Source organism: Gallinula chloropus, assembly GCF_964237585.1.
Source record: "Gallinula chloropus genome assembly, chromosome: Z".
NCBI classification, from domain to species: Eukaryota; Metazoa; Chordata; class Aves; order Gruiformes; family Rallidae; genus Gallinula; species Gallinula chloropus.
Window position 1 is genome coordinate 26,367,745 of NC_140089.1, and position 26,694 is coordinate 26,394,438.

At 41.0% G+C, this 26,694-nt stretch overlaps 1 protein-coding gene across 1 annotated transcript in view; it reads right to left on the minus strand.

Moving 5' to 3' along the window:
• CAMK4 (calcium/calmodulin dependent protein kinase IV) overlaps positions 1–26,694 on the minus strand; it is a gene marked incomplete at its 3' end in the record, with an annotated part of 146,121 nt that overhangs the window by 45,882 nt on the left and 73,545 nt on the right. Inside the window, exon 5 of the mRNA XM_084278740.1 lies at positions 15,795–15,867. Coding sequence (XP_084134866.1) covers positions 15,795–15,867 — 73 coding nt within the window. The remainder of the gene's footprint in view (positions 1–15,794; positions 15,868–26,694) is intronic.

The window sequence follows — 26,694 nt, forward strand, 5'->3', positions numbered from 1 at the left end:
ACAGAACTGTGAAGAGTGGCTGACACACCAGAAGGCTGTGCTGCCATTCAGTGAGATCTGGACAGGCTACAGAGTTGGGGAGAGAAGAACCTGATGAAATTCAATAAAGACAAGTGCAGGGTCCTGCAACCAGCAGGGAATAACCCCAAGCACCGGTACAGGTCAGCAGTTGATCTGCTGGGAAGCAGGGCTGCAGAGAAAGACCAGGGAATCCTGTTGGACAACAATCTCTCCATGAGAGAGCAGTGTGCCCTCATGGGCAAGAAGGTGCATGGTATCTTGACATGCATTAACAGCAGTGTGGCCAGCAGGTTGAGGGAAGTTCTCCTCCCCCTCTACTCTGCCCTGGTGAGGCCACATCTGGAGTACTGTACAGGGAGCTACTGGAGAGAGTCCAGCAGAGAGCTACAAAGATGGTTAGAAGACTGAAGCATCTATCTTATGAGGAGAAGCTGAGAGAGCTGGCCTGGAGAAGACTGAGAAGGGATCTCATCAACACCTATAAATATCTAAGGGGTGCATGTCTACAGCATGGGGCTAGACTCTTCTCAGTGATGCCAAGTGACAGGACAATGGACACAAACTGGAACACGGGAAGTTCTGTCTGAACATGAGGAAAACCTTCTTTTTGAGAATGACAGAGCACTGGCACAGGCTGCCCAGAGAGGTTGTGGAGTCACCTTCTCTGAAAACATTCAAAACCTGCCTGGATGTGATTCTGTGTAACCTGCTCTAGGTGATCCTGCTTTAGCAGAGGAGTTGGACTAGATGATCTCCAGAGGTCCCTTCCAACCCTGTACCCTTCTGTGATGCTGCGAATCTGTTTAAAACCCCATAATTTCCTAAATAGACATTTTGCTGACAGCCTGCTGTCTAGTCAGTCTGCTGATACGAAATTGGGGACTAAAAAGTGCACAGGGTTGTAAAGGTACTATTGAGCAATTTTTTTGCAAATGCCTTTCATTTCACAGGTTCACTTGTAACTTACTTCAATGTATTTTTGTCCTTTGTGTGATTACTAAGGCAGGGACAGGAAGGCACAGGGTGACAAGTGTGCCCTCGCTTCAGTGGGCAGGCATGGCAAGCTTGGGAGACAGCGAGACACAGCCCTGTGGATAAGAACAGCTGAAGAAAGGGGCCCTTTTAGGCTCTGGCAAACATTCTCTGCGACTTCTGCAAAAGTCTCTGCATCAATTCCTTGGGGAAGCATTTTGCTTCTTGGGGAGCACACAGCAAGGACAGGGGATTCTCCTGCCCTCTGTCTGGTGTGTGCTCTGGGGACAGGGTAAAGCATCTTGTGTATAGGTGTGTTCAGTCCCTTCTCACCACACGGACTGCTCTAGTAGTCATTAAACTTCTATATGCTTCCTCAAACCTCAGAGAAGTTGAAGGACAGAAATGTTAACACTTGACTAGATGTCTTCCAGGCCTTGGAGGAATAAGCAGCATACTATCTGTCCCCACAGCTATCACTGTATCATGGTTGCACGGTTTGAGTGAAGAGCAGTAGCTACCGGTGACAGCCTGGCAGTGCGAGTTAGAAGTTCCTCCTCTATCAATTCATGCATAGCTGAGTGGTTTGCTACCTTGGTATTTCCCCTAGGAAAATTTCTGGGGCAAGATCTCCTTATTCTCCAGTGGATGTGCCATGAAGCCTTCTTGCCACTTTCTTTAGCATCTGATTGCCAGTTTTTTTACTGTCTCTACACAAGTACCTGAGACTCTCAGGATGATTTAGGAGCTTCTATGTCTCAGAGGCCTCCAGACCACTGTCGAGCTCCTACAATGACATGTACATATTGAGGATACAGACTATACACTGTATTCCACAGGGACAGATATTTGGATGACAGGTCCCTGCATATGCAAATAAAATAATAATTTAAAAAGTAGTATTAGTAGACTAAAGTCTTTCTCCTTCCCTTGTGCTTTTATTAATTGCTAACAGTGTTCTTGGTAACATACAGATAAGAAATGGGCAGCTCTCTGAAGCCAAGGCTCAGCCTCATGCCCCATGTAGGCACAGAGCCTGTTTTCTGTGGCAGGTCAATCCTCCACTGGGAGAACCTACATTCCCAAAGGAGGATGGCTAGGCTATCTTTAAATAATGCCCCAAAAATCAGTTAAACAGGCAGATAGACACAGCCTTTGGACTGGGTCAGCAGCCTTCTCACACAGTGTTTTCAATAACCAGTGTTATAAATGAAGGTACGGACAAAACACTCATCCACCTGAGATGAATTTGGAACAGGGCAAATTCTTGAGTGCTTAATCAGTTCTTAGACAACAGCTTCCTTGTAAATGTCAGTCTCTTGAAATAAGAATCAACTGCAGGCACTGGCTCAAAACTAGCAGCATTTGGCACTTTGTGCTGTGTTGTGAGTTACAATAAGAGCTAATTAATCACTTCTATTACTATTTCCAACTATTTTTAAAAATTAATATTGTAGTTACTTCTTTCCAAAATGAGAAAAGAACACCTTACTTAGATAAAATCATGATTTTAAGATGATAGCAACTTAGCAAATACAACCCTGACTTTTTCCTGCACTGGACATTAACTGTAATACAGTAGATCTGCAGCAAGATCATTAGTGCTTGTTCCATTTCCTCTATTAAAGATAATAGCAAATACAATACACTCATTTCCTTATTGCTGATGGCAGCACTGCCAGACTCTTTTGAACTCTAAATCTTTTCTCTGTGTGCTGCAAAAAGAGCTTTGCACTCAGCTTAAAACAGGTCTCTAAAATTGCGTTTCATAAAATAATTCTGAATCAAGGTACAGGTAAATCAGGTGTGATTTATCAGTGTGATAATAAAACACATTCTATTTCCCTTCCAACAATTTGAATGCATCTTTAACAAGAAAAATTGGCTTTGAATCTGTTTATGCAAACAAGAAAAACAAATTAATTTAAACTGGCAAAACTATGAAGCTACTAATTTTAAATGCCCTCAGTGTCTAAACAGATAATCCTATGTATAAAACCATTTGTTACTTAACATTGCTTCAGAAATAGCACATTTAGGACACAAATGCATTCCTCTCCCAGGCAGTGGCAGCACTTCAATAGGTTTCTTACATAACTTGACAGTTTACCTACTTGCTTATTTGTTCTTGACAGCCGTGGACTAGAAAGGTCTCTCTGGGACACTCACAAAACCCTTGTTAAAATGTTGTCACCAAATGGAAGAAAGGCTGAGGCAATTTCCTGACTTCTACAGAGTCATCTTTGTACATGATGTGTTAAGTCACCCCTTTCCAAGAGAATTCACCTTTAAGCCTCATGAAAAAAATCCTGAAGAAATAAACACTTTGTGCCTGGAATACATCAAATGGGTATTTTTATTTATTTTTTTTTTTAAACTAAAACCAACCAACCAAACAACAATGCCTTAAGATAACTACTTTTACTTCTCCCTACAAGTCATTAAGTTACATGCCATATCCGTGGCAATACTCAGTTCAGATCCAAGGGCAGAATGAATGTATATAATTGTCCTGCAAAACACAGCTTGATATCAATCCAGTCATTGGTCCTGCCTGCCTTTACTGACTGGGATTATAAGAAGGCGTATGCAAGTGATACACTCCCTCCTCTCTGAATGGCACGCTGACTTGATATGTAGGGTTTATTATGCATGAGGCATGTCTTTTATAAAAATAATTTTTTAGAAGTATGGTTAGAACCTCTTTATTATGCAGTCTACTGCAATCAGTGATAAAGTGTGCATTCATGCTTCTTCAAGAGGTTACAGACAAGATCATACCAGACAGTATATGTTTCTCATTATGAAAGAAGAATCTCCATAATTTTTCTTTTGCTGTAATTTGCCTAAACAAATATAATTATAAATAATAAAGTTATAATTACATTAGTTCTCTTCCCTTACTATGGCTTCAAGTGCACTGTAGAGCCATTTGCAGTAATCTGCCCCTAAGCAGGACCCCACTGAGTCACTTCATTGTACCTTCCTCCAAAAGAAGACCTTGCAGGGAATGCAGAATACCTGTCAATTACCCAAGCTATGTTAAATCACATAGTGCAGCCAGTACATCTGCTGTGACATTCCTTGCAGTGATTGGCAAAACAAAGAAATGATGCTCTGAGACCTTTTAAAGTCACTTTACATATGTATCTATCTTCAGGCCAGACACTTCTTTACAACTTGTGACATACAACTGTTGTATACATTGTTAGTAATCATGAATACTGTCATGTTGAGCTTACACCTAAGCACATGTCATTTTCTCACATCCACAATACCAGCTTAATAGCAGTAGATGAAACTGTCATCATGAAGGCTTACATATCAGAATACTCTTCAGGACATCTGTTTGATCAATCATATACAAGCTAAATGTGACTTGTGTTCTAGGTAGGCTACTTTGAAGCTAAGAAAGATGCAATACAAAATAAAGCAACTCTGTTGTGTTACTTTTTTAACTGAGATAATTACTACACACATTTTGATATGTGCAGATGCAGGAGAGAGAGGAAATTTGCCATGTTGGACTTGACACAGGAAAAGGCAGGCAGCCCATTTGAGAAACCACTTTTGGGTACAGCCTTGATGGGAGGCAGAGGCAGATGCATGAGCTGCAAAACTGGCCAGCTGGGCTGATGTGGAACCTGGCTGCTCTTCTTCCCTTCTGCCTCCAACAGAATGATCAGGACCCTACAAAATAACGTGTGTGGCATCTATTTTCATTTATTTTTCCTAGAGAGTACAACTATGCAATTATGTCCTTGAGTGCAGGGAAACCACTTGGGTGAAGTGAATGTTATTACCATTTCCTAGGCCACAGAGATTTATATTTAAAGCTCTATATTATTTTTTATTTTCAGAAAATAAAATATCTTCCAATTAAGAAAAAAGCAAATAATGGTAGCAATTTTATTGCTTAAATAGATGACAGAGTCCAATTTGTAATTAAAGTTTTACATCTATTCTAGTAAATTTACTTGAATAAAAAGCAGATGCTTTCAGTGTCATTTTCAAATTGCTCTTAGATTTATGTATGGGCTGGTTGCATATCATGTAGATAGGCAAATCTAGCTAGGCATTTGACTGGAAATGGGTAAAGGCAACTACCTGATTTCTGCACAACTCCAGAAAAGCTTCATATGCACAGTTTGTGCAAGGCCTACTGCCATGAGCCATGTAGATATCCTTAACATGAAATATTTTACTTTGAAATTTGTTATCAAAGACAATATTTTACAAAAACACAGTTCTTTAAGTAAGTTGCTGGGAGTGATCATAGCTGAAGGCATTAGCTACAGAAAGTAATGAAACATGATGAACACATGCACAAACATTGCTGCAATTACTGTTTGGGTAGTAGACCTTACAGTATTGAGCAAGACAGCTTCAAAATATTTGGTATCTAGCCTAATTTAATCATATATTGAATATTCTCCTGTATTTCTGTGTCAATGGCTGAGCATTAAAAAGGGGGCTCTTTTTTTTTTCTCCAAATAAAACACAAAGTACCAGTAAAAGCTGTCAAGAAAAGGAGATTTGGAAAATGTGGGCACCTTGTTAATTCAGGCCAGATTTCTGAAATGGCTGGAATGTTCAACTGGTACTAAAGATCTTGCTAAACTTCTTTATAGGGATAGTTTCTCTATCTATTCATCTTGGCCAGTTCAGTAGTGTTGGAACACTCCAGAGTTCCTTTCTGTAATTCTCTGGTCAATGACACTTTCACAACTGTGTAAAATGAAGCACATCTATCTAACAGCAACAAACTCTACATACATTCAGTCATGTCAATGTCTTATCATTCACTAATGTTATCTGCAAATGGACACTTCTTACCATTAGCAAGCTAACTTGAAAAAAAAGTTTTGAGAAACACAGCAGGACTTGAATATATCATAATTGGAATTTTGTTAGTTTGCTATACTTATCTTTAATGCAAATTAATTTGGCCCTAAGACCCCTGAAATAGAGCAAATGCCATATATCTATGTAAATTTTAAAATGTAAGGCTCCATTAAACCCATTGACCTGATGGGTCCTATGTTTCATTAGCCTAATGACAAGCTCACAAGAAGGACCTGATACTAATAGTAATACAGGAAGTTAGACAGAAAGCTCCTCACATCACAGAATCACAGAATTGTAGGGGTTGGAAGGGATCTTGAGACATCATCGAGTCCAACCACCCATGAGATTCTGATATAAGACTGCAGAAGGCCAATGGATTACCCCTCAGAAGACTATTTTCTGAATAAACATGATGGGACAGATTGCTGAACCCATCTGCTCCTCTGTCGTCATGAGTTACATCCCCACCAGAAAATGGAAAATGGCTCAAGTCCAGCTGCACATAGGTTTCAACACAGCACTCATGATTTCCCAAGATTAAAAGCCCCATGTTCTTAGCACATCACTACTGAATACTGTAGAGCAAGCACATGTCCTAACCTTTGAATGCCATTTCAAAAAAGCCTTTCCCCTGGTGTTTATCTTGAATAGGTCATGACTGGTGCCAACAGTGTTATGGGATTACTATTGCTTCTTGAAGAAAGAACATACAACAGTGTCAGCACTACAATGATTGCAAGCCAGGCTGCATACATGACTGGTCATATAAAAGAGTACATTTTCCTCTTTATCCTTCTCAACAAGCCAAGAGAAAATATCAACCAATTGCAAAAGGCAGAAAGGGTGTCTTGTTTTCTTTAGGTTTGTTTTTTTTTCTTACTCTTCAAGGTAAGAGGACACCAAAGGAGGAGGACAGTTCCACTTGGAACAGGTTCTGCTCCTTTTCATATGATAGTGATGTTCAAAGATTTTTCTCTCTCAGTCCTCTCCTGAGAACAGGAGGATTATATGAAATACCAATAGCTAACACCAACAGCTGCTATGAAGAGGCCCAGAAACATGTTGAGTTTTGCACATATTCTTCTGCTCTTCCTTTATGTAATAGAGTTTTAGGAAATTAAATGGACAACCAGGGATCACACTGAACTAGGTTTGGTGACAGAAGGACTTTGGAGAGTGAAACCTGCTGCTGAGTGAAGTTATGTTAGTAGGAGTTTTCCAGTCACAGTTGGTTTATCAGGAGCAGAGTAGCTGGCAAAGATAAAGACTAAACTGGTCACAAGACTGACTGCCCATCACAGGCACAGTCAAGGCTTCATCTGACAACAAGGCACTCTGACATCACACCTCACACACAGGTGTGTCCTCCACCTGCAGCTCATTTTTCATTACTGAAGTGCAGAACTGCCACCAACACTATATTTGACAAAGTGTAAACCAAAACCTAACAAAAATGTATAGGGACAAATCTGGCAGGCAAAATAATACATCAGCTTTCCAGGTGTCCTGGTTCTGGAAAGGCCAGAGTAGTGGTAAGGCATAGAATACTTAATCATAAATTGTGAGTTTGAGCCCCGAGTTGGGCACTGAAATAAGGGCTGTTGATGTCCTGGAGCTGCACTGAATCACCTCTTTCTGACCAAGCCCCTTTTATGAGGGATTGATGTCAGGTGGTGTGGAAACAGCCTGGGCTAACTCAGCTTACCTGTGCTGGCTGCTTGGGGAGGTTAGCTCTGGCCTGGCCAGAACCAGGACACCAGGATATTACAGCTGATAATCTTATAAGGAAAAGGTATATTAAGGATTTTACCTTTGTGTTTCTGGTTTTGATTTGCAGTGCAAGGTTTTGGTGGAGGAGGCAGGGCTGCAGCAGTGGTTTCTGCAGGAAGTGGCTAGAAGCTTTGCTTAGGCCCCACAAAGCAACCACCAGATAGATCCAAGATGGAACCAAGATGGCTCCTTTCTCTGTCGGCTCCACCACTGGCCAAGGACAAGCCAATCAGCGACAGTGGTGGTGCCTCTAGGATAACAGAGTTAAAAAAGAAACACACTGCAAGCAGCCACTTCTTGCCACCAGAGAAGGGAGTGAGAAGATGTAAGAAACTGTGCAGACACCAAGGTCAGTGAAGAAAGAGGAGGGGAGGAGGTGTTCCTGGTTCCAGAGAGAGAGATTCCCTTGCAGCCCCTGGAGAAGACCATGATGAAGCAGGCTGTCATCCTGCAGCCCATGGAACATGGTGGGGAATAGAGATTCCACCTGCAGCCTGTGGAGAGGCCCCATGGGTGATGGTGCAGGTGGAGACACATGAAGGAGGCTGTGACCCTGTGGGAAGCCTGTGCTGAGCAAGCTCTTGGCAGGACTTAAAGCCTGCAAAGAGAGAGGCGTCCTGAAGGTCTGCACCCCATGGAAGCCATGCCAAGGCCGTTTTGAAGAACTGAAGCCTCCATGGGAAAGACTCACATTTAAAAAGTTCATGGAGGACTGTCTCCCATGAGCAGGACCCCATGCTGGACCAAGGCCAGAGAGTGAAGAATCCTTTCCCTGAGGAGGAAGGAGCAGCAGAGACACCATGTGATGAACTGACTCCAACCCCCACGGCATAGAGATATTGGTGAAAAAAGTTCAGCCCAGGAAGAAGGGAGGGGTGGGGGGGGAGGTGTTTTAAGATTTGGTTTTATTTCTCATTATCCTACTCTGTTTTGATTAGGTAATAAATTAGACACAATTTATTCCTAGACAAGTCAGTTTTGCCTGTGATTCCTGAGTGAACTCTCCCTGTCCTTGTCTTGACTTAGGAGCCTTTTGTTGTATTTTCTCCCCCGCTGCTCAGCTGAGCGGGAGAGTGATAGAGCAGTTTGGTGGGCATCTGACCTCCAGCCAGGGTCAACCCACACCATAGCTTCATCGATTGAAAAAGGGCACCAAACACCAAAGATCTGCTTCACTACAAAAATCAGAATGAACGGGACAGCTCTTGAACACCTTGGGCCATGACACTAACTGCTCTGAACTCCTGCCAGCTCAGGGACACGGATATCGACATACATCTCCCTGAAGGTTCAAGTTCAGCTTGTGTAAGCAGTGCTTACCTCCCAGGGAAGCTTAGGGCTAAGACTACTACACACCACCTCAGTGACAGGAGACAGCTGAAGAATTTGGACAAAGAAAGAAAACCAATTCAGTATCTAGATATTTTTTATGTTGTGTCTTTCACGGCACACATTACCATAAAAGTAAATACAGAATTTCTCCTGCATGTTCACAACTATTCTTTTCCTGGAAAAGAAAGTAAATACACGCATCCTCATTATACATTTCCCCAATCACTCTGCAAATGGTGCTTTTAACTGCAGATAGTTGCCATGCCTCTCCTCAACTTGGTGTTCATCTGCCTCTTCTTCCAAAACACTGCCATGCAAATTTCCCAAAATGAACAGTACAATAGTGCAAGTGTTAAATCTGAAAACCAAAAATTTCTGTGCTTTTCTTCCGGTTCCTGTTGGCGGGTTAGGAGGAGAATGGCAAAGCAAACCCTGCTGTCAGGGAACATGACATCATCATCCTTTGCATAGAACTGCAGTCGGAGCAGCGAATTCCTTCTCTTACAGTGTCAAGCATTAATCCTTTTACTAACGACTGCATACACAACCAGCACCCTGAATCCAGCACAAACCTGCAAGTAAACTTGAAATGCCACTTTTGAGCAAACATTCAGAAAATTCGACAGAAATTCACATTTCCCCTTTGTGGATGTGGCTAAGCAATTTCACCTCCCCCACTGTAAAAGCAGAGATTGCTGTGTTTGGTATCTTTAGATCAGAACAACTGCTGTTGCCTAACTGTACCCTGAACAACACTTATGCCAGGAACAGACTCAGAAAAACACTCTCTACTGCCAGAGGGAAAACATAAACCACTCAGGATTCATCAGGGAATGGGGAGAGATCTGAAGGTGTTGATGTTTCCTCTCTTAAAATAGAAATATTTTGCAGTATCTTCTAAAGAGAGGAAGTCAGTGTTCTTCAATATCTAGAGTCATACATAAGATTCCTCCTCTTACATGCAGTATTCCCGAATTTTGTCACTATTTTACACAGGTCTTTATAGTGTGTTGTCACACCTAGGCACCTCCTAGTTGGAATTCCCCTTTGTGGAATCCAATTTCATCTCTGCAGAATTGAGCCCCAGGTTTCTTCCCCACTTGTCTCAATGGAAATACTCTTATTAAGAATGTGCCTTTTTAGGCCTGGTTACTTATATATTGGTAATATAACACATTAGCCTTGTTCAGGATTTCAGGATTCTGTGACATTTATATCATGGTTAAGTTCACCTTGTAGCTGGCGACTAAAACTAAATTCCATTGGTCACCTTTATCTCCATCAGCCACTAACTGAATGACTGTACAGAAAAAAAGAGAAACTTTATCTTTACTTAATAACATCCACTTTTCTTTGAGTTCTACAACTCCCAAATATTTCAATCAATTCTCTTGGGTCTCAGCCAGTCTTGATTACTTCATTTAGTCTAAGCTCGAATTATTAGACAGACCAGGGACTCACGTTCTGTAAAATATATTTGCAAGCTTCACATTTGCAGTAGGTTCTTACCTACTATCATACAGCTCATAATCTGACAGATCAAAGTTCACTGAAATGAATAGAACCCTTTAATCTAGATTTTCCCTCTCAAACCTGCAAGTGGCTAAGTGCCCTTCATCTTCGTAATCACAGTTGATAATTCAGCATGCTCCCTGTGAATTTAAGCTGACAAGGAACTCAACAGAAGTATAGGCACACAATGGAGCTTGAAGTGGCAGAAAATTGAAATAAAACCCAGAAAATAAAATGGAGGGGGTCCCACATAGAGCTTCAGGAAAATGTTCCTATCCAGACAAGATAATGGCCAGTCAGAAGCAAACAACCTATTATAACTGAGAGACTGCTGGATGAGTTCAAAACTACATCGAGAAGGTATGCTAGTAACTACCCTAATTACAAAAAATTGTTTAAAATAATTTCAAATTTAAATACAACGAAAAGAGTAATTTAACCCTCAAGCAGAAGCCTATTACTGTGACAACAATGCAAAGCAGGAAAGAACACAGTTTATTTTTAGTGACAAATACAAGATTTTGAAAGTGCACATTAAAAAAAATTGTAATTTTCTTAAGTTTGACCAGCTAAAAAGCAGACTTACAGAAAAAGTGTCTTTTTCTGTCTTTTTCAAGGATGATTTGAACTCTGTAACATCAGTAACACATTCTGCAAATGAGGCAGTGAAGGTCTTGCCTCAGCACGTATGTGCAGAAATTCACTTCATACAGAGATACTGCAACCAGAACAAGTGTGCAAGAAAGCCACACTGTATTCAACTGATCATCTGAGAAGGAGAGAAAGGACAGTGATGAGAGACTGCCTTCAAACACATCTTCTCTCAGGAATGAAATTCACTCTGTTCTGAGATGTTAGGTAGCAACAAAACCTCCCTACCTGTTCAAAACAGCGCAGCAAAAGAGCTAAAAAGATGAACGCTGGTTTGCCCTAGTTTCATGTAAGCCTTTTATCTTATAAATGAAGCCATCTCCCAACTTGGAGAACAATGAAAGAATAACAGAAAAGGCAAAGGTGTGGAAGAGGAAAAAAAAGCCAATTTGTTCTCACTAAGAGCAAATACAGCCATGGACAGGGAACACTGGATCAGACGTGACCAGCAGAAAGAAAAATCATGGCAAAGGGCAAAATGGATGCTGTGGTCTTCAAAAAGGGATGCAGTGGTCTTCAAAAACACACTGGTTTTGTAATTTTTTTTGTTCTTGGGAGGACAGATGTCTGATACATGATGATGCCGTTTTGTGACCTGGAAGATTAAGATTAATTTTCTGTGTGGTGCTCTGGCTGCTTGTTTAATACTCAGTAAGCCAGTTAGAACTAATCTTTCAGGTACTCAGATATTACAAGAAAGATATACCTAGAATATTTGCAGGATATTTTCCTTAGGAGTATTAGTTGATTTGGTGTAACAATTTCCAAAGGAATTGAACAAAAAAAGCCCAGGTGTTTTTAAAATTCTGGTTTACACATTGATTAAATCCTTTTGATGTGTCTCAAAAAAACCTTTGGTAGATGAAGACACAATGCCTCCTTGTGTCAGTGATCCACTGTGAGGACAGATCCATTACTACAGTGTTATAGCAGCCCTTAAAAAGGGATTTATAAAACAAGTAGATAGACTAGTTGAAGAGAGTTAAGCTAAGGGAAGGCTGAGGGATTCTCTGGAGAAGAGCAATTTCTAAAAATTGCAGAGGTCAAAATGTCTATCTGGTGCCAGCATTAGTTGGCATGGTCTACTATGAGGACTGTAGAATTATTTGGTTTTAATAATGATCTATGGATGTATTTCCTTTTATTCTGGAAATACTACTCTTCTGCAGCTATTTTCCAGTTTTAAAAATTAACTCCTTTTCTGCTTGCAAACACTGTTCTGTGAAGCTTACAGTTTACCACAGCACTTCAGCTGGGCTGCAATGACCCCAGTTTGGGAGATGCGACTTCCACAGCTTTCCCAGGTTTGGCATGGAGGCTCAGAGTCAGCTGAACAAGCAGAAGTCATATGATCCATCCTAGTTAGGGATCTATGACAAGGATCTATAAAAATCCAAACAATTGCATGCTCATATAAAAGTCAACTTTTTAGCTTTCATACATCTCTGCTCCATTGATTTCAGCCAAGATATTACAGTTTATAGAAGCTGAAGATCTTCCTGCCCTTTAAAATAAAGAGCTGAAACATCTTGTGCAACATCTTTCAGCTAAGTGTAATCAGCATTTTTGCAAAAGAATGATAAATAATGTAGAACCATCTTAACTGGGGCACTTCACAAATTGGTCATAAAACAATAACCCAATTTTAATAAGTCTATACAAATACAGTATGCCATGCACTTAAATACATAACTTAGCTTACTTTGTTTAAGAGTAACTCAGTGTTGTAGTTTTGCGTGGTGGGGTTCTGGTGGAGGAGGGGGTGCTGCAGGGGTGGCTTCTGCTCTCTGCAGGCCCGACACAGCAAACAACAGCTGGCTCAAGTCCAGAGCCATTGCTGACCAAGGCCAAGCCCATCAGCAATGGTCACAGCACCTCTGGGAATCACATTTAAGAAGGAAATAAACACAATCAGCTGCTTTTAGCCACCCAGGAAGGGAGTGAGGTGATGTAAGAAACTGTTCAGACACCAAGGTCAGTGAAGGGATAAACCCATGGTGGAGTGGGTGTCCCCCCGCAGTACATGGAAAAGGTCGAGACCCCACCTGCAGCCAGTGGAGAAGCCCCACGCTGGAGCAGGTGGAGACATACAGGAGATGCTGTGACCTGCGTTGGAGCCTCTGCCAGCACTTGCAGCCCGTGGAGAGAGAGAGACAGAGATAAGCGAGAGAGAGATCCATGACAGAGCAGATTGCTGAGGCGGGAACTTGTGACACCATGGAGGGCAAGGCTGGAGCAGTCTGGGCCTGAGAGACTGAGAGACATTCTATGATGTATGACTGCACCCCATAGCAGTGACCAGTGCTGGGGCAGCTGGTGAAGAGCTGAAGCCCCAAGTGGAAAGGACTCATGTTGGAGAAGTTCCTAGAGGACTGTCTCCCGTGGGGTGAACCCCATGATGGAGTAGGGCAAGGGTGTGAGGAATGTCCCCTCCAGCCCCAGCTAAGAAGAACAACTCCTGAGGAACTGACCAAAACGCCCATTCCATGCCCTTCCCTGTACCACAATGTGGGGAAGAAGGGAGTGAAAATATGACTAGAGTGAAGTCTACTAAGAAGGGAGGGGTGGGGGGAGGTGCTTTAAGATCTGGTCACACTTCTCATTACCTGACTCTGGTGTCACTGGGTGTGCAGTGCAGAGTAATAAATGAGAGAGTTTCTTTCCTTTATTCTGTGTTGAGTCTGTTTTGCCTGTGGCGCCAATTGTGGAATGATCTCTCCCTGTCCTTATCTAAACTCCTAAGCCTCTCAATAGATATTTGGTCCCCTGTCCAGCTGAAAAGTGGTGTGATAGAGCGACTTTGGTGGGCATCTGGCCTCCAGTCAGGGCCAAACCACCACATCCAGTAAGCATCAGATCATTCAGAAAGTAGCATGAAGTGAACATGATGGCATTGCAGTGTGGATGGTTACTGGAGTAAACACCAGTTTTTATATCTTATTGTGAATAGACTTACAAACAATACCAAACCATGATTTGTGGGAGTTTTCATAATGGGGTATTTTATTACCATCCCAGGCATATATACCCAAGTCAGGCTGCTCCTTCTGAGCAACTGCACTGCTGCTGCAACCACATTAACTCATCTCTTGGTACCTTCCACAGAGGTTACTTATCGCCATTAGTCCTATCCTGAGGACAGCTCATTTGACACTGCATTTCCGTGATGTTCTATACAGATCCTGCCTCACCACTACCATTGTTTGAAAGGGTCCTTTAGATTGACCTCTCTTTTTTGCATGTCATCACCAGGTTTTGTTTGAGAAGTCTGGCAGTCCAAAACCACACCCAAAGTATTTTAACACCTCTACACACTTGTGTCTGCTCTAAGATCTTTGCAGCATCCTGCTGCCTGCCTGTTTCACCCCAAGTATCTGCTGCAGACAACCACACAGTGCCAATGGATGAAATCCAGAACATCTCCTGCAGAGTCTGAAGTTATATTGGCAGGCACATCAGAAGGCAAAATCTTCAGTAACTATCTCTCCTTAGGCCTTGCTAACATACTCCTTTCACAAAGTAAAACAGCCTCTATACTACTATTTGTCCGAAATCCCCTGAGTGCCGCAGCTGGACTGTTTTTTCTTGTCCAACATGTCCTGTAAAGCTGCACTGGAAGCAATCAGTGCTAGCATGTAGACTAGACATTTGACAAATTACTTTCTTAGAGTACTTTCCCAGTATTTGGTGGCTGTCCTGGTGAACATCTAGTGTGAAATCAGGTGGGAGAGCTACAAATGACTGAGAAGTATAGATCATGTAGAGAAATACTGTACATAATCACTAGGAACGTTAATCTTCCTGTCTCAAAAATCTTTAAACTTTTCTCTAAGCAAAAGAATGTAGAATGGTTGTATAAAATTGCAAATGTTTGAACCACCTCCCCCCAAAATATAGAGGAAGAAGGTATATTAGAAACTGCACCATCTGCTGACAGCGAATTAGATTCTGTTTTCTTTCAATATTACTGTCACACTGTGTGTGTACAATCTAAAGATCAGTGAGAACTGATTTTTGGTTAGACATGTTATAGCCCAAACTATACACTTTCCCAATAGTACACACTTTCTTGTGGTGGGCCTTTTTTGTATAAATGCTCCTGCACAGTCTCAAAAAAATGTGACAGGTTGCCTTCAGGCAAGAACTGGAAGAGAAGCATAACTATTTCCACAGTGATATTCTGCAGAAATCTCTGACTCAAATTCTTGTAACTCTTTATACCAGCCAACAAGTTCAGTCAATGCATTATCCTTTTAAGTTGAGGGTAAAACTAATGTACTCTTTTTGTGTAAGGTTCTAAATAAAGTAAGTATTCATATATGCTCTGCAAAAACAAAAAATCAACAACAAAAAAGAATGAGAGATTATATAAGTACGGGTGATTTCAAATTACTTTTAGGGCTAAAATGATCAGTGCCAAACTCCACAGGTTTTTGAGATTGGACAGAGCAAGCACTCCACTGTAACAGATGACTTAGAGCATTAAGTCTATTGCTGACTGCCATCCAAAGTCACTTCTTGCCCTTTGAAGTGCCACTACATTAAAAAAAGTCAATAAAAAATAATTATAGGAGGGATCTTTTGTGGAGTGTCTCCAGTGAACACTGATTCTTTCATATATAAGTATTAATTGAGCCATTATAGGTGAAAGATTAGGTGCTGAACATATCATGCTAGATGGTACTCACAGCTACTGCCTCCAGAATTTGTTTAACGGCATCAGCAGCATCTCGTTCACTGTAGTAACCCTTTTCCACAATCCTACAGAAAAAGCAAGATAAATTGTGTTCAGGATTATGCATGAAGGTAAATGAACCATCTGGACAAAATCTTCCTTTCAAAAATAAGCATTTAAATGTGCCTGGGGCACTGGAGTGCACCCTAAGGAACAGAAAACACCTCTTTTGCAATTTAGGTTACCTCTGATTCCCAGTTAAATGAGAAACTGGAGGCAAAACATAAGTCAGTAAGATGCTTGTAACACACATTCAGTTGAAAGGTTTTGGAAGACAGAACGAGAAGTCTATAATGTCTGAAGTCAAAAGTCACTGGAAAGACCATCTGCTTTGGGGTCCAAAATAGATTTTGCTTGTGGCAAGAAGAGTATCTTCCTTCCTCCTCTTGTTTTGGTTTTTTTTTTTTTTTTTTTCCAGGGGGAATTTAGAAGTATTTTTTTCATCTTTTCATGATTTTTCTTTTTCAAAATACCAGACTCACATTGAACTGCTTTCAATGCAACCCTTAGAGCTTTACAAAAGCTGACAGGAAAGGTGTTGGCTAATGTACATATGAAAAGCATTACTACTACATACTCATTAGAAGATTAAGTGCAATATGAACAATGCAAAGATAATAATCCACCAGAGACAGATGTAACAAGTGTGGCACTGTGGAAAATAGCCTATACAGAGATATTCCTAACCAACTGCAATTACCTCAACACTCATTGTGTTCACAGATAACTAAGTCTATTCATGTGGCATCGGTAGCAGCAAGCCATTCCGTTCAAGCAGGAATTATTTTATTTCACTATGATTACTTGACTGCAGAATTATTCTAAATAAGGCTGCAGACCTTATTTCTAGTAGTTCGTTTTTTCTCTGGTAGCCCTTCAGCTACCATCCCATGCGCACTGCTTCACCTGTAATTGTCCTGCATCTCCTTTGTATTTGTGTATCTCCACCCCTTCTTCTGCTCTGCTTAAACCATCATGGAGAGCTTTACTTGAACTTCCCACCAAAAGAGGAACACAAAATTTTACTCAGTGAGATATTATGATAGTCTCTTAGTCTCAAATTTGAAAAGGATGGTATGAATAATCATAACTTACACAACAAAATGCTACAGTATGTTTGAAAGTAAGATTCCTTCTCAGCTATTCCAGGCTGATTTATCCTCCCCTGATAAATTACATGGTGAGCCCTGAGTCTCAGAAACCCTCTTGTGTGGGTCTTTGCCCCCCTATGTATACTAGCATGGCTTCCTCCTCCTTTTTAATTCAAATAACTATTTAGTGTCAGCCAGCAGTTTCCTGTCTTTGCATCCATAAATGTTTCTCAGAATACAGACCTCACTCCCAACTGTGAAGATCTGGGCTGGGATAATTTTCTTCAGGATAGCTGGTATGGGGCTGTGTTTTGGATTTGTGCTGACACAGGGTTGATAACACAGGGATGTTTTTGTTACTGCTGAGCAGGGCTTACACAGAGCCAGTCTTTTCTGCTTCTCATCCTACCAGCTGGATGGCTGGGACTGCACAAGAAGCTGGGAAGGAACACAGCCCGGACGGCTGACCCCAGCTAACGGAAGGGATAGTCAACACCACATGATGTCATGCTCAGTTTATAAGGGGCTAGGGGAAGAAGATGGGCAGGGAGGGGCATTCAGAGTGCTGATGTTTGTCTTTCCAAGTCACTGTTACACATGATGGATCCCTGCTTGCCTGGAGATGGCTGAACTCCTGCCCGCCCATGGGAAGTGGGGAATTAATTCCTTGGTTTGTTTTGCTTGTGTGCATGGCTTCTGCTTTACCTATTAATCTGTCTTGATCTCAATCCACAAGCTTTCTTATTTTTATTGTTCTGATTCTCTCCACTGTCTTGTCAGGGGGGTGAGCAAGCAGCTGCATGGCGTTTAGCTGCTGGCTGGGCTGAACCACAACACCCACCTCTCCCCTTCCCTGCTGATATGTTGGGTGCTAACTGCTCCTCCCACCACGGCACAAGAAGCACGTTAAAACATTGTCCTTGCTTTACAGCATTTCATGCCTTACAGACATTCACATCATAATTCTCTTAAGCTTACAGTCTTTAGGAGGGCATGGGAGGCTGTAAGAAAATTTCAAATTTGGTATCAAGGCAGTAAAGCCAAAAAGTGTGCTGTGTTAGTTTGACTCTGCCTGTGGAACATATTCCACAACACACTGTAGAAAAAACCCCAGTCATCATGGGGCTGCTGCTGTGGACATGCTGGAGGCAGGCTGAGCTGCCAGGAGCACACTGGCTTTAATTCCACCGTTCCTCAGGCATGCGTCCCCTGGGAAGGTATCCCTCTGCCCATGCCTTGAGCCAGCACACTCCAACAGTTTCAGGATCACCTTGTGCACCTGACCTTGAAATCGCATAGGGAAGGAGGCAAAGGCTTTAAATTTTTCTAATTTTCCAATGTACATAAGATCAGAGAAACGTGTGGCAATATAGTTACAATTCAATTTACATTTTCCCCTTAATACAAAAAATGTTTCACCCATAATTCCTTCTATTATTTTTTTTTCAAACAGAAAAAGTTGGCAGGGGAAGACATCTCCTAAATGCAGCCAACTTCTCCATATTCAACAGGAGGTTCATAGTTCCTGCCAATGCCTGACCAATGGACGAAAGGAAACTACGAATTACCTAACCCCTGGGAACCAAAAAGATCAAAAAAATGCTCAGGACTGCCCTACTGACCACAGCATGTAGAAGACCAGCACACCCTGACTTAGACAACTGTATGTTGGTACCAATAGGATTGTGCTCTCATCATTTACATTTAAATGCACAGCACAGGAAGCACACAGATGTTGAAGATGAAGGCTATGTGAATTTACACTTCACAGGAAATAAATGTATTGAGGTGTGGGCCCATGTTTCAGGAGAGCAATAAAAAACAACTGCAGAACTATTGTGCAGTGCACATGACTTATCTGCTGATGTTACACGTGAATAACATGCACTGGGACAAGGCAATTACAGCTTATGTCTTATGCAGTTAACTTTTTAGTTCTTCAGAAGTCTAGAATACATACTTATTGCAAATACAAAATAATTCTTAATTAATAATAATCTAGCAAGTAGAAAAAAAGATAATCTTCTGTAACAGTAATAAATGAAAGAAGACATACACCTTTGGGGAAAGATGAAGCTTTATTTCTAAGTGCACTCTGTTTTAAAACTAAACCTTGGCAAGGAAGACTACTGAAAGAAGATTATCTTGTAGTTTAAGTCCTGTTACAATGCAGGGGAATAATATTCATATCTATTTTTTGCATCCTCACTGCAATAGTTTACATAAATGGTAGGTGTGCCAGTTTGCTTTATTATAACAACACTCCTACCTGAGACCAGTGAAGCTTCTTTACAAGGATTTTTCAATTTCAGCCTGCAGATTAACAGTGACTCATTGCCCTTTTTTCCATAATGGGAAGGAAACCTGCAGGAATGTCTTACTTTGTTATTATGGAAATGAAAACAATTATTTATACCTAATTTAAAGAATGATCTTTAAAAAAAGGATGGATGAAGAAAGATTAAACCTTTTTTCCAGAGCACAAAAAGACAGGAACATGAACAATAAGGAATTCATTAAATACTCTCTTTGATATGCAAATGAAATAGCCAGGTAGACCAAAAGAGTGCTGGAAAGAAAAAGTGGGAGGAAGACAGCAGGAAATCCAGAAAAAGAGATACAGAAATGTTTAAAGTCAAAGGGGAGGGGGCTGGCAGGGAGGGGTGAGGTGTGGGGGAGCTTGGAAAAACTGCTAGATTTGCTGTCACAAACATCCAGAAAACTCAAGAAAGTGCTTTATATGGAAAATCACATTCTAGGGCAAGAAAAGATGCAATGTTAATGAAATAAATAATTCATGTTGTAACCACATTTGTGCAGAATCATTTTTTAATGCTTGCATGTACACATTTATTGAAATATGTTGGTTCAGTTTTTTACACTGTACATGGCCAACCGCACATTTGACAGAGTATGCACCAATGTACACCAAGTTCCCTGTCTCCTAAAACACCACCTGATTTAATCTTGCCTTTCCAAGCACATGTGAACATATTTGAGACAAATCTGTCTCCTTCTATAAAGACAAGTAGAGAAGTATTTCCCAAAAGCCTGTCCTCACTCCCTTCAATTACAGATGGAGATGGGAATGGCCCTTGGGAAGACGTCCCCCCAGCACCCCATGGTCCTAAGCTGCACCCCTGCCTGCCTGCCAGGGTCTGGTCTCCTGGTGGAGTCCCCCACACATTGTATTCCCCATGACCCAGAGCCCCCAGCCATGGGCACCCCACCCACCAAAGCAATGACAGCACCTCCTTAGCTCCTGCCAAAGCTCAGAGGTAGAAAAGCCTTGTGCTGTCAGGTACCAGGGAGGTATCAAATCTTTAGCACTGGGAAAAACCACTCATAGCGTCACACTGCCCAGCTACCCTGTGGAAACAGTATAACCTATTTCTTGTGTATCCATGCTCTCTGATACACAGCAGGCAGTTGAAATTTGGCAGCTTTATATGATGATCAAGCATATGCGTGCATTCAAGTGTTTAATAATTTGCAGTAATGCTTGCCAGCATCCAGTCAGCCTTTCCAGCATTTCTGTTCCCTCTAAGTGCTGCAAGTTTTCTGGCAACATAAATCCTTTAGTTTTGGGGACTGTTTTCAGTGTAGCCTCTGGACATCCACCGCGCCAGTCTAAGGCAGAAGTGTGGTGCTTCCTATGTTGCTTACAGTGTTCCTGTTATGCTCACCTTCATCAGGGCCTACATGAGCAGCAGCACAAAGGATTACCAACGTTCACCACACTTCTGCAGCCTGCAGTGTAATTTGGAAAGATCATGTACTAGATTTTACTCCTTCTGGAGTATTTTTCTTAGGATTTGGTACTATGCTTTAATTCATGGCAGCCATATGAAACCACTGAAAGCAATGGGATACCATAGCAAAGGGAGGGAGGCAGTGGTCCTACTTGCTCTGCAGAAACTTCATTACTGGTAGGAAAATAAATAAAAGGAAGAGTGCAGTCCTGATAAACTAAACACAATTGATTTGAAAATCGATGAGGAAAGAGATGGGAAATCCTGATGTATCATTTTAGAATCAATTTCCAGATCAGTATTAAAATTATATTGATATACAATTTCACGGCTGACTGCAATACATGTGTCTAGGAGTTAATGACAAGCATGTTCAGCAACAAGTGGAAAGAATCACTCCACTACAAAAAACAAACAAGTGAATATTTCATCATGTAAAAAAAAAAGGACTGGGCTTTGGGTTTGACTTTTCAGAGGGTAACAAAACAGAGGACCACATCTTTCCAAACCCAGCAAGAGAAACAGCCACTTGTGCAGCTGCAGTGGTGAAAAGGGGATCAAAAGTACCACGCAACCTAGTTTGAACAAGCAGAGGACTTATCTGATGCCAGAGGATGCAAGACTGGGTTAGTCATCAATGTCACACCCCTCTTCATGCCAAAACCTTAAAGTCTCAGTCAGCACTGGCCACTGCCCTGGCAGTGAGACCACTTGGCTAAGAGTGAGGAAGGGCTGCATGTCTGTCCTGGGCAGTGCAGCCTGCAAAGCCACTCCATGTACCAGCTCCCAACACTGGTGATTGAGAGTGTCTAGGCAAAGAAGAAGAAACATGGAAGAGTAAGAAAAGACAAGAAATAGGTGACCCCAAAACCAAAGTCTCTTTCTCTTTTGGTTTTCTTGGTTGTGGAAATCCAGTGCAATGACTATTTCTGCAATCTTAAACACAAGCTGTTCTTGGGGCTTCTCGTGACCAAGGAAATTTGAAATCTTACCCACTTTAACAAACTTACTTTTTCCTCCCCCACCCTCTCTATTGACTAGTTCTCCTATTCTTAGCTTTATTTCACTGCTTTCCTCCTACACTGGCCATCCTACCCATCCTCCAGTCTTGCCTGAGATCTGAGCCTGTGAAGTCTGCTTCTTGCTTTGCTTAACTCAGATTGGCAAGTGCTCTTAGTTTTTATGCTAAACAATCTAAACAGTTACTCTGAAATTTGCACTATTTAATATTGGCACTATGAATCCTATTTCTCCACACTATGGAGCTCGTTGCATTTCACTATTAAGTGCATCTAGAAACATGTAATGCAGCTTGTGGAAGGACTGCTGCATGTATTTAGCCATCCAAAAGATTAATTTTTCTTATTAGTTTATCAGTTCTCAACATTGCTGTCCTCCCTCCCTCCCTCCCTCCCTCCCTCCCTCCCTCCCTCCCTCCCTCCCTCCCTCCCTCCCTCCCTCCCTTCCTTCCTTCCTTCCTTCCTTCCTTCCTTCCTTCCTTCCTTCCTTCCTTCCTTCCTTCCTTCCTTCCTTCCTTCCTTCCTTCCTTCCTTCCTTCCTTCCTTCCTTCCTGCCTTCCTTCCTTCCTGCCTTCCTTCCTTCCTGCCTGCCTTCCTGCCTTCCTTCCTGCCTTCCCAAATTCCTGCCTTCCCAAATTCCTGCCTTCCTCCCTCCCTCCCCACCCCATCCCCGCTCCTTCCCTCCATCCCCCCTTCCTCTATTTACTTTTTAGATTATTCTTTATAAATATCACAATATCAGAAAAAGTTTTCTGTGTTTTAAGGGTCATTTTCATTCTGTCTCCAGTTGGATTTTATCCAAAACTTTGACCACATTACCTGTGGGCTACATCCTGTTACATCATGAATAGTCTCAGACCAGACAATACTTTATATAAATATAAGATGTTATCCAATACCAGTATGTATTAATATTTTAAAAGAATATTTGGTTGTATAAAATAAATGTTAATTTGGCTAAAATTCTTTGGTTGTCATGGAGATTTTTCTGCACGTCAATTAAATTCTTATGTAAATTACTGTTTCATTAAAATGAAATTGAAATATTTCTGCGAGGTAAAGTAAGACTGAAAGTAAGTCAGAAGCATGAAAAGAAAGTGACATCACTCTATTCAACAGCAAAAAAGGTTTCCACAGGGAACCCTTTCTCAATGAGTGATTCATGGATCTATTGGCTCACACCTGCACCAAGGGGGTTACAATTCCTTGTTGCTTTGATGCAGTTGTTTAGTCAAAAAGAAAGGTTTCTCTCTAAATATTTATGTATTTTCCATACTATAGCATTGAGCAGTAATAAATATAAACAACATAGCTCTGATTCAATTTGGTGATCCTCCCTTATTTTAAAACTGTTCTCATAATACAGTGCAGACCAGTTGTTCCTGTTGCTGATGTCTCAAGCAGCCTGCTCATGATCTGAAGAAGGAAAATGGGAAATACAGAACTGGATTTGAATCTTACCCTGAGTCAAACAAATTAGATGTTTTTCTTCAATGCCTCATTTATAAATTAAATGAAGCATTGCAGTCGTTCAGGGAAACTACTCTCCCTACATTATTATTGAGTAAGAGGCAGTTTCTCCTGGCATGAAGAAGAATTCAGGGATAGATTCCATATTTCTCATATCTCACACTAAGGTTTGTTTTCATCTCTTTAACGTCCTCTCTAATTCCTACTCAGCATTTCTATAGCACCAACAAAACTACAAAAATCATGTAGGAAAACCAGGAAATATACATTACAAATAATAACAGGAAAAGTCAGGAGGATATTTTAAATTAAAACATTTTAAGTGAAAAGCCTTACACAGCAGGCTTCAGAAACAGACAAGCTTGAATATCACAACAGGTCACATGTAGAGAAGGGCAGGAAGCCACCCAGTGCTATAACTGCTCCATCATCATTGCTTGAGTCATTTTGTCACTTAAAAAGCTGCAAGTGTGTCCCCTCCAGTGCCTGGTGCTTCACCTAATGCTAAATACATACCATGACCACACTGTAAGTAGCATCCTATGCACAAACTTTTACAAAAACCTGTTTTCACAAATTCTCAGATTCACAGAATTGTAGAGGTTGGAAGGGACCTCCAGAGATCATCTGCCAAAGCAGGTTCTCTAGGACAGGTTGCACAGATAGGCATCCAGATGGGTCTTGAATATCTCCAGAGATGGAGACTCCACAACCCCCCTGGGCAGCCCGTCCCGGTGCTCTGTCACCCTCACTGTGAAAAAGTTCTTCTGCATATTGGTGTGGAACCTCCTATGCATTTGTACCTCTTGTCTTGAAGAGAATATTGTAGTCAGGGAGGTAATGACTTAGAGTAAATCTGTCCAGTGACAGAAAATAAGACACTGTCCGTAAGTAAGTGTATGTGCATTATTACCACTCTGTACAGGAAGGAAATACCAAATTACATTGGAAAGGCTACAACTGAACATTAACACACACTCCTTGATTCTTAAATTACTGGGTTTTATCACTACTGCAGCTGAAATCAAGAGATACTAAACGATCTACTATGACATCAAGGAGCTAAGTTGTGTGTTGTCTTCTGATTTCAGAAAAGAGGGTGTAGCTGGTCTAACAGTCAGGTCAGACCTCTTCTTTTTTTTGGCAGACCTGCGTGAAGGGACTGTAACTTACTTGTGTGAAACAGGGTCCCAAGGATTGCTCTGACCCCTGTTCAGAAGACAAACTGCCACCACATAATAAGGCCAGAGCTCAGAAACAGAATAAAAGGTGCTACTCTGCCAACGGTTTATACAAAAAAATCCAAAACACTCTAGTGACTGATTAATTTCTTGAATCTTTTTGACGTCCCTTATCAATACTAATTCCCATAAGCAGAAATAAGAAGTTATGCTTGAAGCCTGTGAATGCATATTTTTGTTAATGTACACTTTCTAAAAGAAGATAGCATCAGTTTCAGTCTGTAGTTCAGGTAAAATTATATGAAGTCTGAAACAGAGGTGAAGAAACTGTCAGCCTTAAGTGGTATTTTTAGACAAAATTTGGTGTACCTAATAGAAAGTGAAGGAAGAAACAGAAGAGTTTGTGGCCAAGATGCCAAGGTACAGACAAAGAGAAAATATGGACTGTCATCATCATTTAAGGCTGAAAAAAGAGTTTAACAAAAACTATTCCTACCAATCTGCAGGTATACTGAGTAAAATGAAGTTAAAACAGAATCAACATTCTGTGCTGAAATTAATGTTTGGAAAAGTGATATATTGGTGACTTAGCTGAAAGGCAATAAATACCAATAAAAACTGAATGGAAAAGATCAGCTTCAAAACAAGATACCCTATAAAAGACAGGCATCTGACTTCATTGTGCTGCATTCTGTCTGTCACAATAAGAGGTTAATTGGTAAAGGCAAAGCCACTTCAACAGTGGCCAAGAATCTGATGAAATATAGCATACTATATAAAAGAAAGTCAAAGTTTACAGAACAAATAAATTAGATTTAAGTAAAGAAGATGAAGGGACAGAGGGCAAAAGCAAGAGGCAAGATAAAAATATAACTGAACCAAGGTTAAGATGAATCATCGTCATTATAAGAGGGAAGAACTACAAAGGAAATTGAAGAGGTGATAATCAAAGGGGGTTAACACCAAGAAGTGTGAGGATGCCATTGGCTACGTATCTAATCAAATCTCTGAGCAGTCTAAGCTTTACTGATTATTAATAAAAGTGTGTTAAGAAGCAACTAGTTTGATAAACAATTTGCCATATAAATGAGATGTCTATTATTTTCCAGAAAATGGCATCAGTTTTTGTGTTGTCAATTCATTTTACATTCCTTTGTGGTAACTGCATTTAAACGCTTTTCTTCCACTGTGATCAATGCATATGAAAATGTTTGATCCCATTTATCTGAGCTCAAATTCAATCCCACTTATCTGAAAGCACATAGAGAGTTAATTTCTTCAACTCTGCTTCTAGCTTTCTTCTCTTAAATGGAGAAGAGATGAAATAGACAGAAGCTTACTGATTATAGATCTGATTTTTTTAAAAGTAGCCACATAAGGTTTACAACCTCATTCTGTATGCACAATAAACCCAAATTTCATTACTGCTTTCCATCACTCAAATTTCTCACGCAAAAGACCTGTCTGTGATCAGAACTATGGCTCTGCAATGCTCATCCTGAGAAAGGGATGAAAACGGACCTTTGCCTGTCACTTTCCTCCCAGTCCTGAAATTTTCTGTCCTAAAGTGTAGTGGAAATGCAGTCCTTTAAAGACTGTTCCGATGTCAGAGTGATTGCTCTGCTGCCCATTTGAATGGCTATGCTAATTTTGGGCTTTTTTTTTTTATTTCAGTCAGCTCCTGCCTCCGTGCAGACCAGCGTGACAGATGCCTGCCCTCAGTATTGTGGCAGTGTGAGGAGCATAGTCATGTGCTGCCAGCCATACCACTGTTGGGACACCCGCAGCAATTCTAGAAGGTTCTCCTTCAGGACTTGGTCAAAACACTGCTTGTTTAAATGCACCTCAAGCATTGACCTATGTTAAACATTCAGGAATGAGAGAGGAGGGCCAAAGAAATGTCAGAGTCATCTGTGTCAGCACCGCGATGGAGACGTGGCATCTGGAAAGAACTAGAGTACCAGTTAAGGCAGTCTTGGTCAGTTCATCCATTGGTCTGCCTTATTCAAAAGCCCTCTGTCACTTACTGGTTTGGCAAAAATCATCATGCAAAGTGACAATAAATATTCTAATTTGCACAGATTTCTTCAGTTTAGTGTAGAGTTACATTTGTTGTGTCTGGGATGGTGGAATATTTTATGTCAGGATATGATCTACAACGTGATTTATCAAGTCTGGGAAACAGATTTCTTTTTTAAAGTATAACTGAAAACCAACCTGATTTCGGCTGTATTAACTCAGATGTGTAACTGATACTTTTGCTTAGATTTATCTGCCTTTGGGCAATACAAATGGAAAATTATCATAATGAAAGCTCAGTTAGAGAGTTAATTTCTTCAA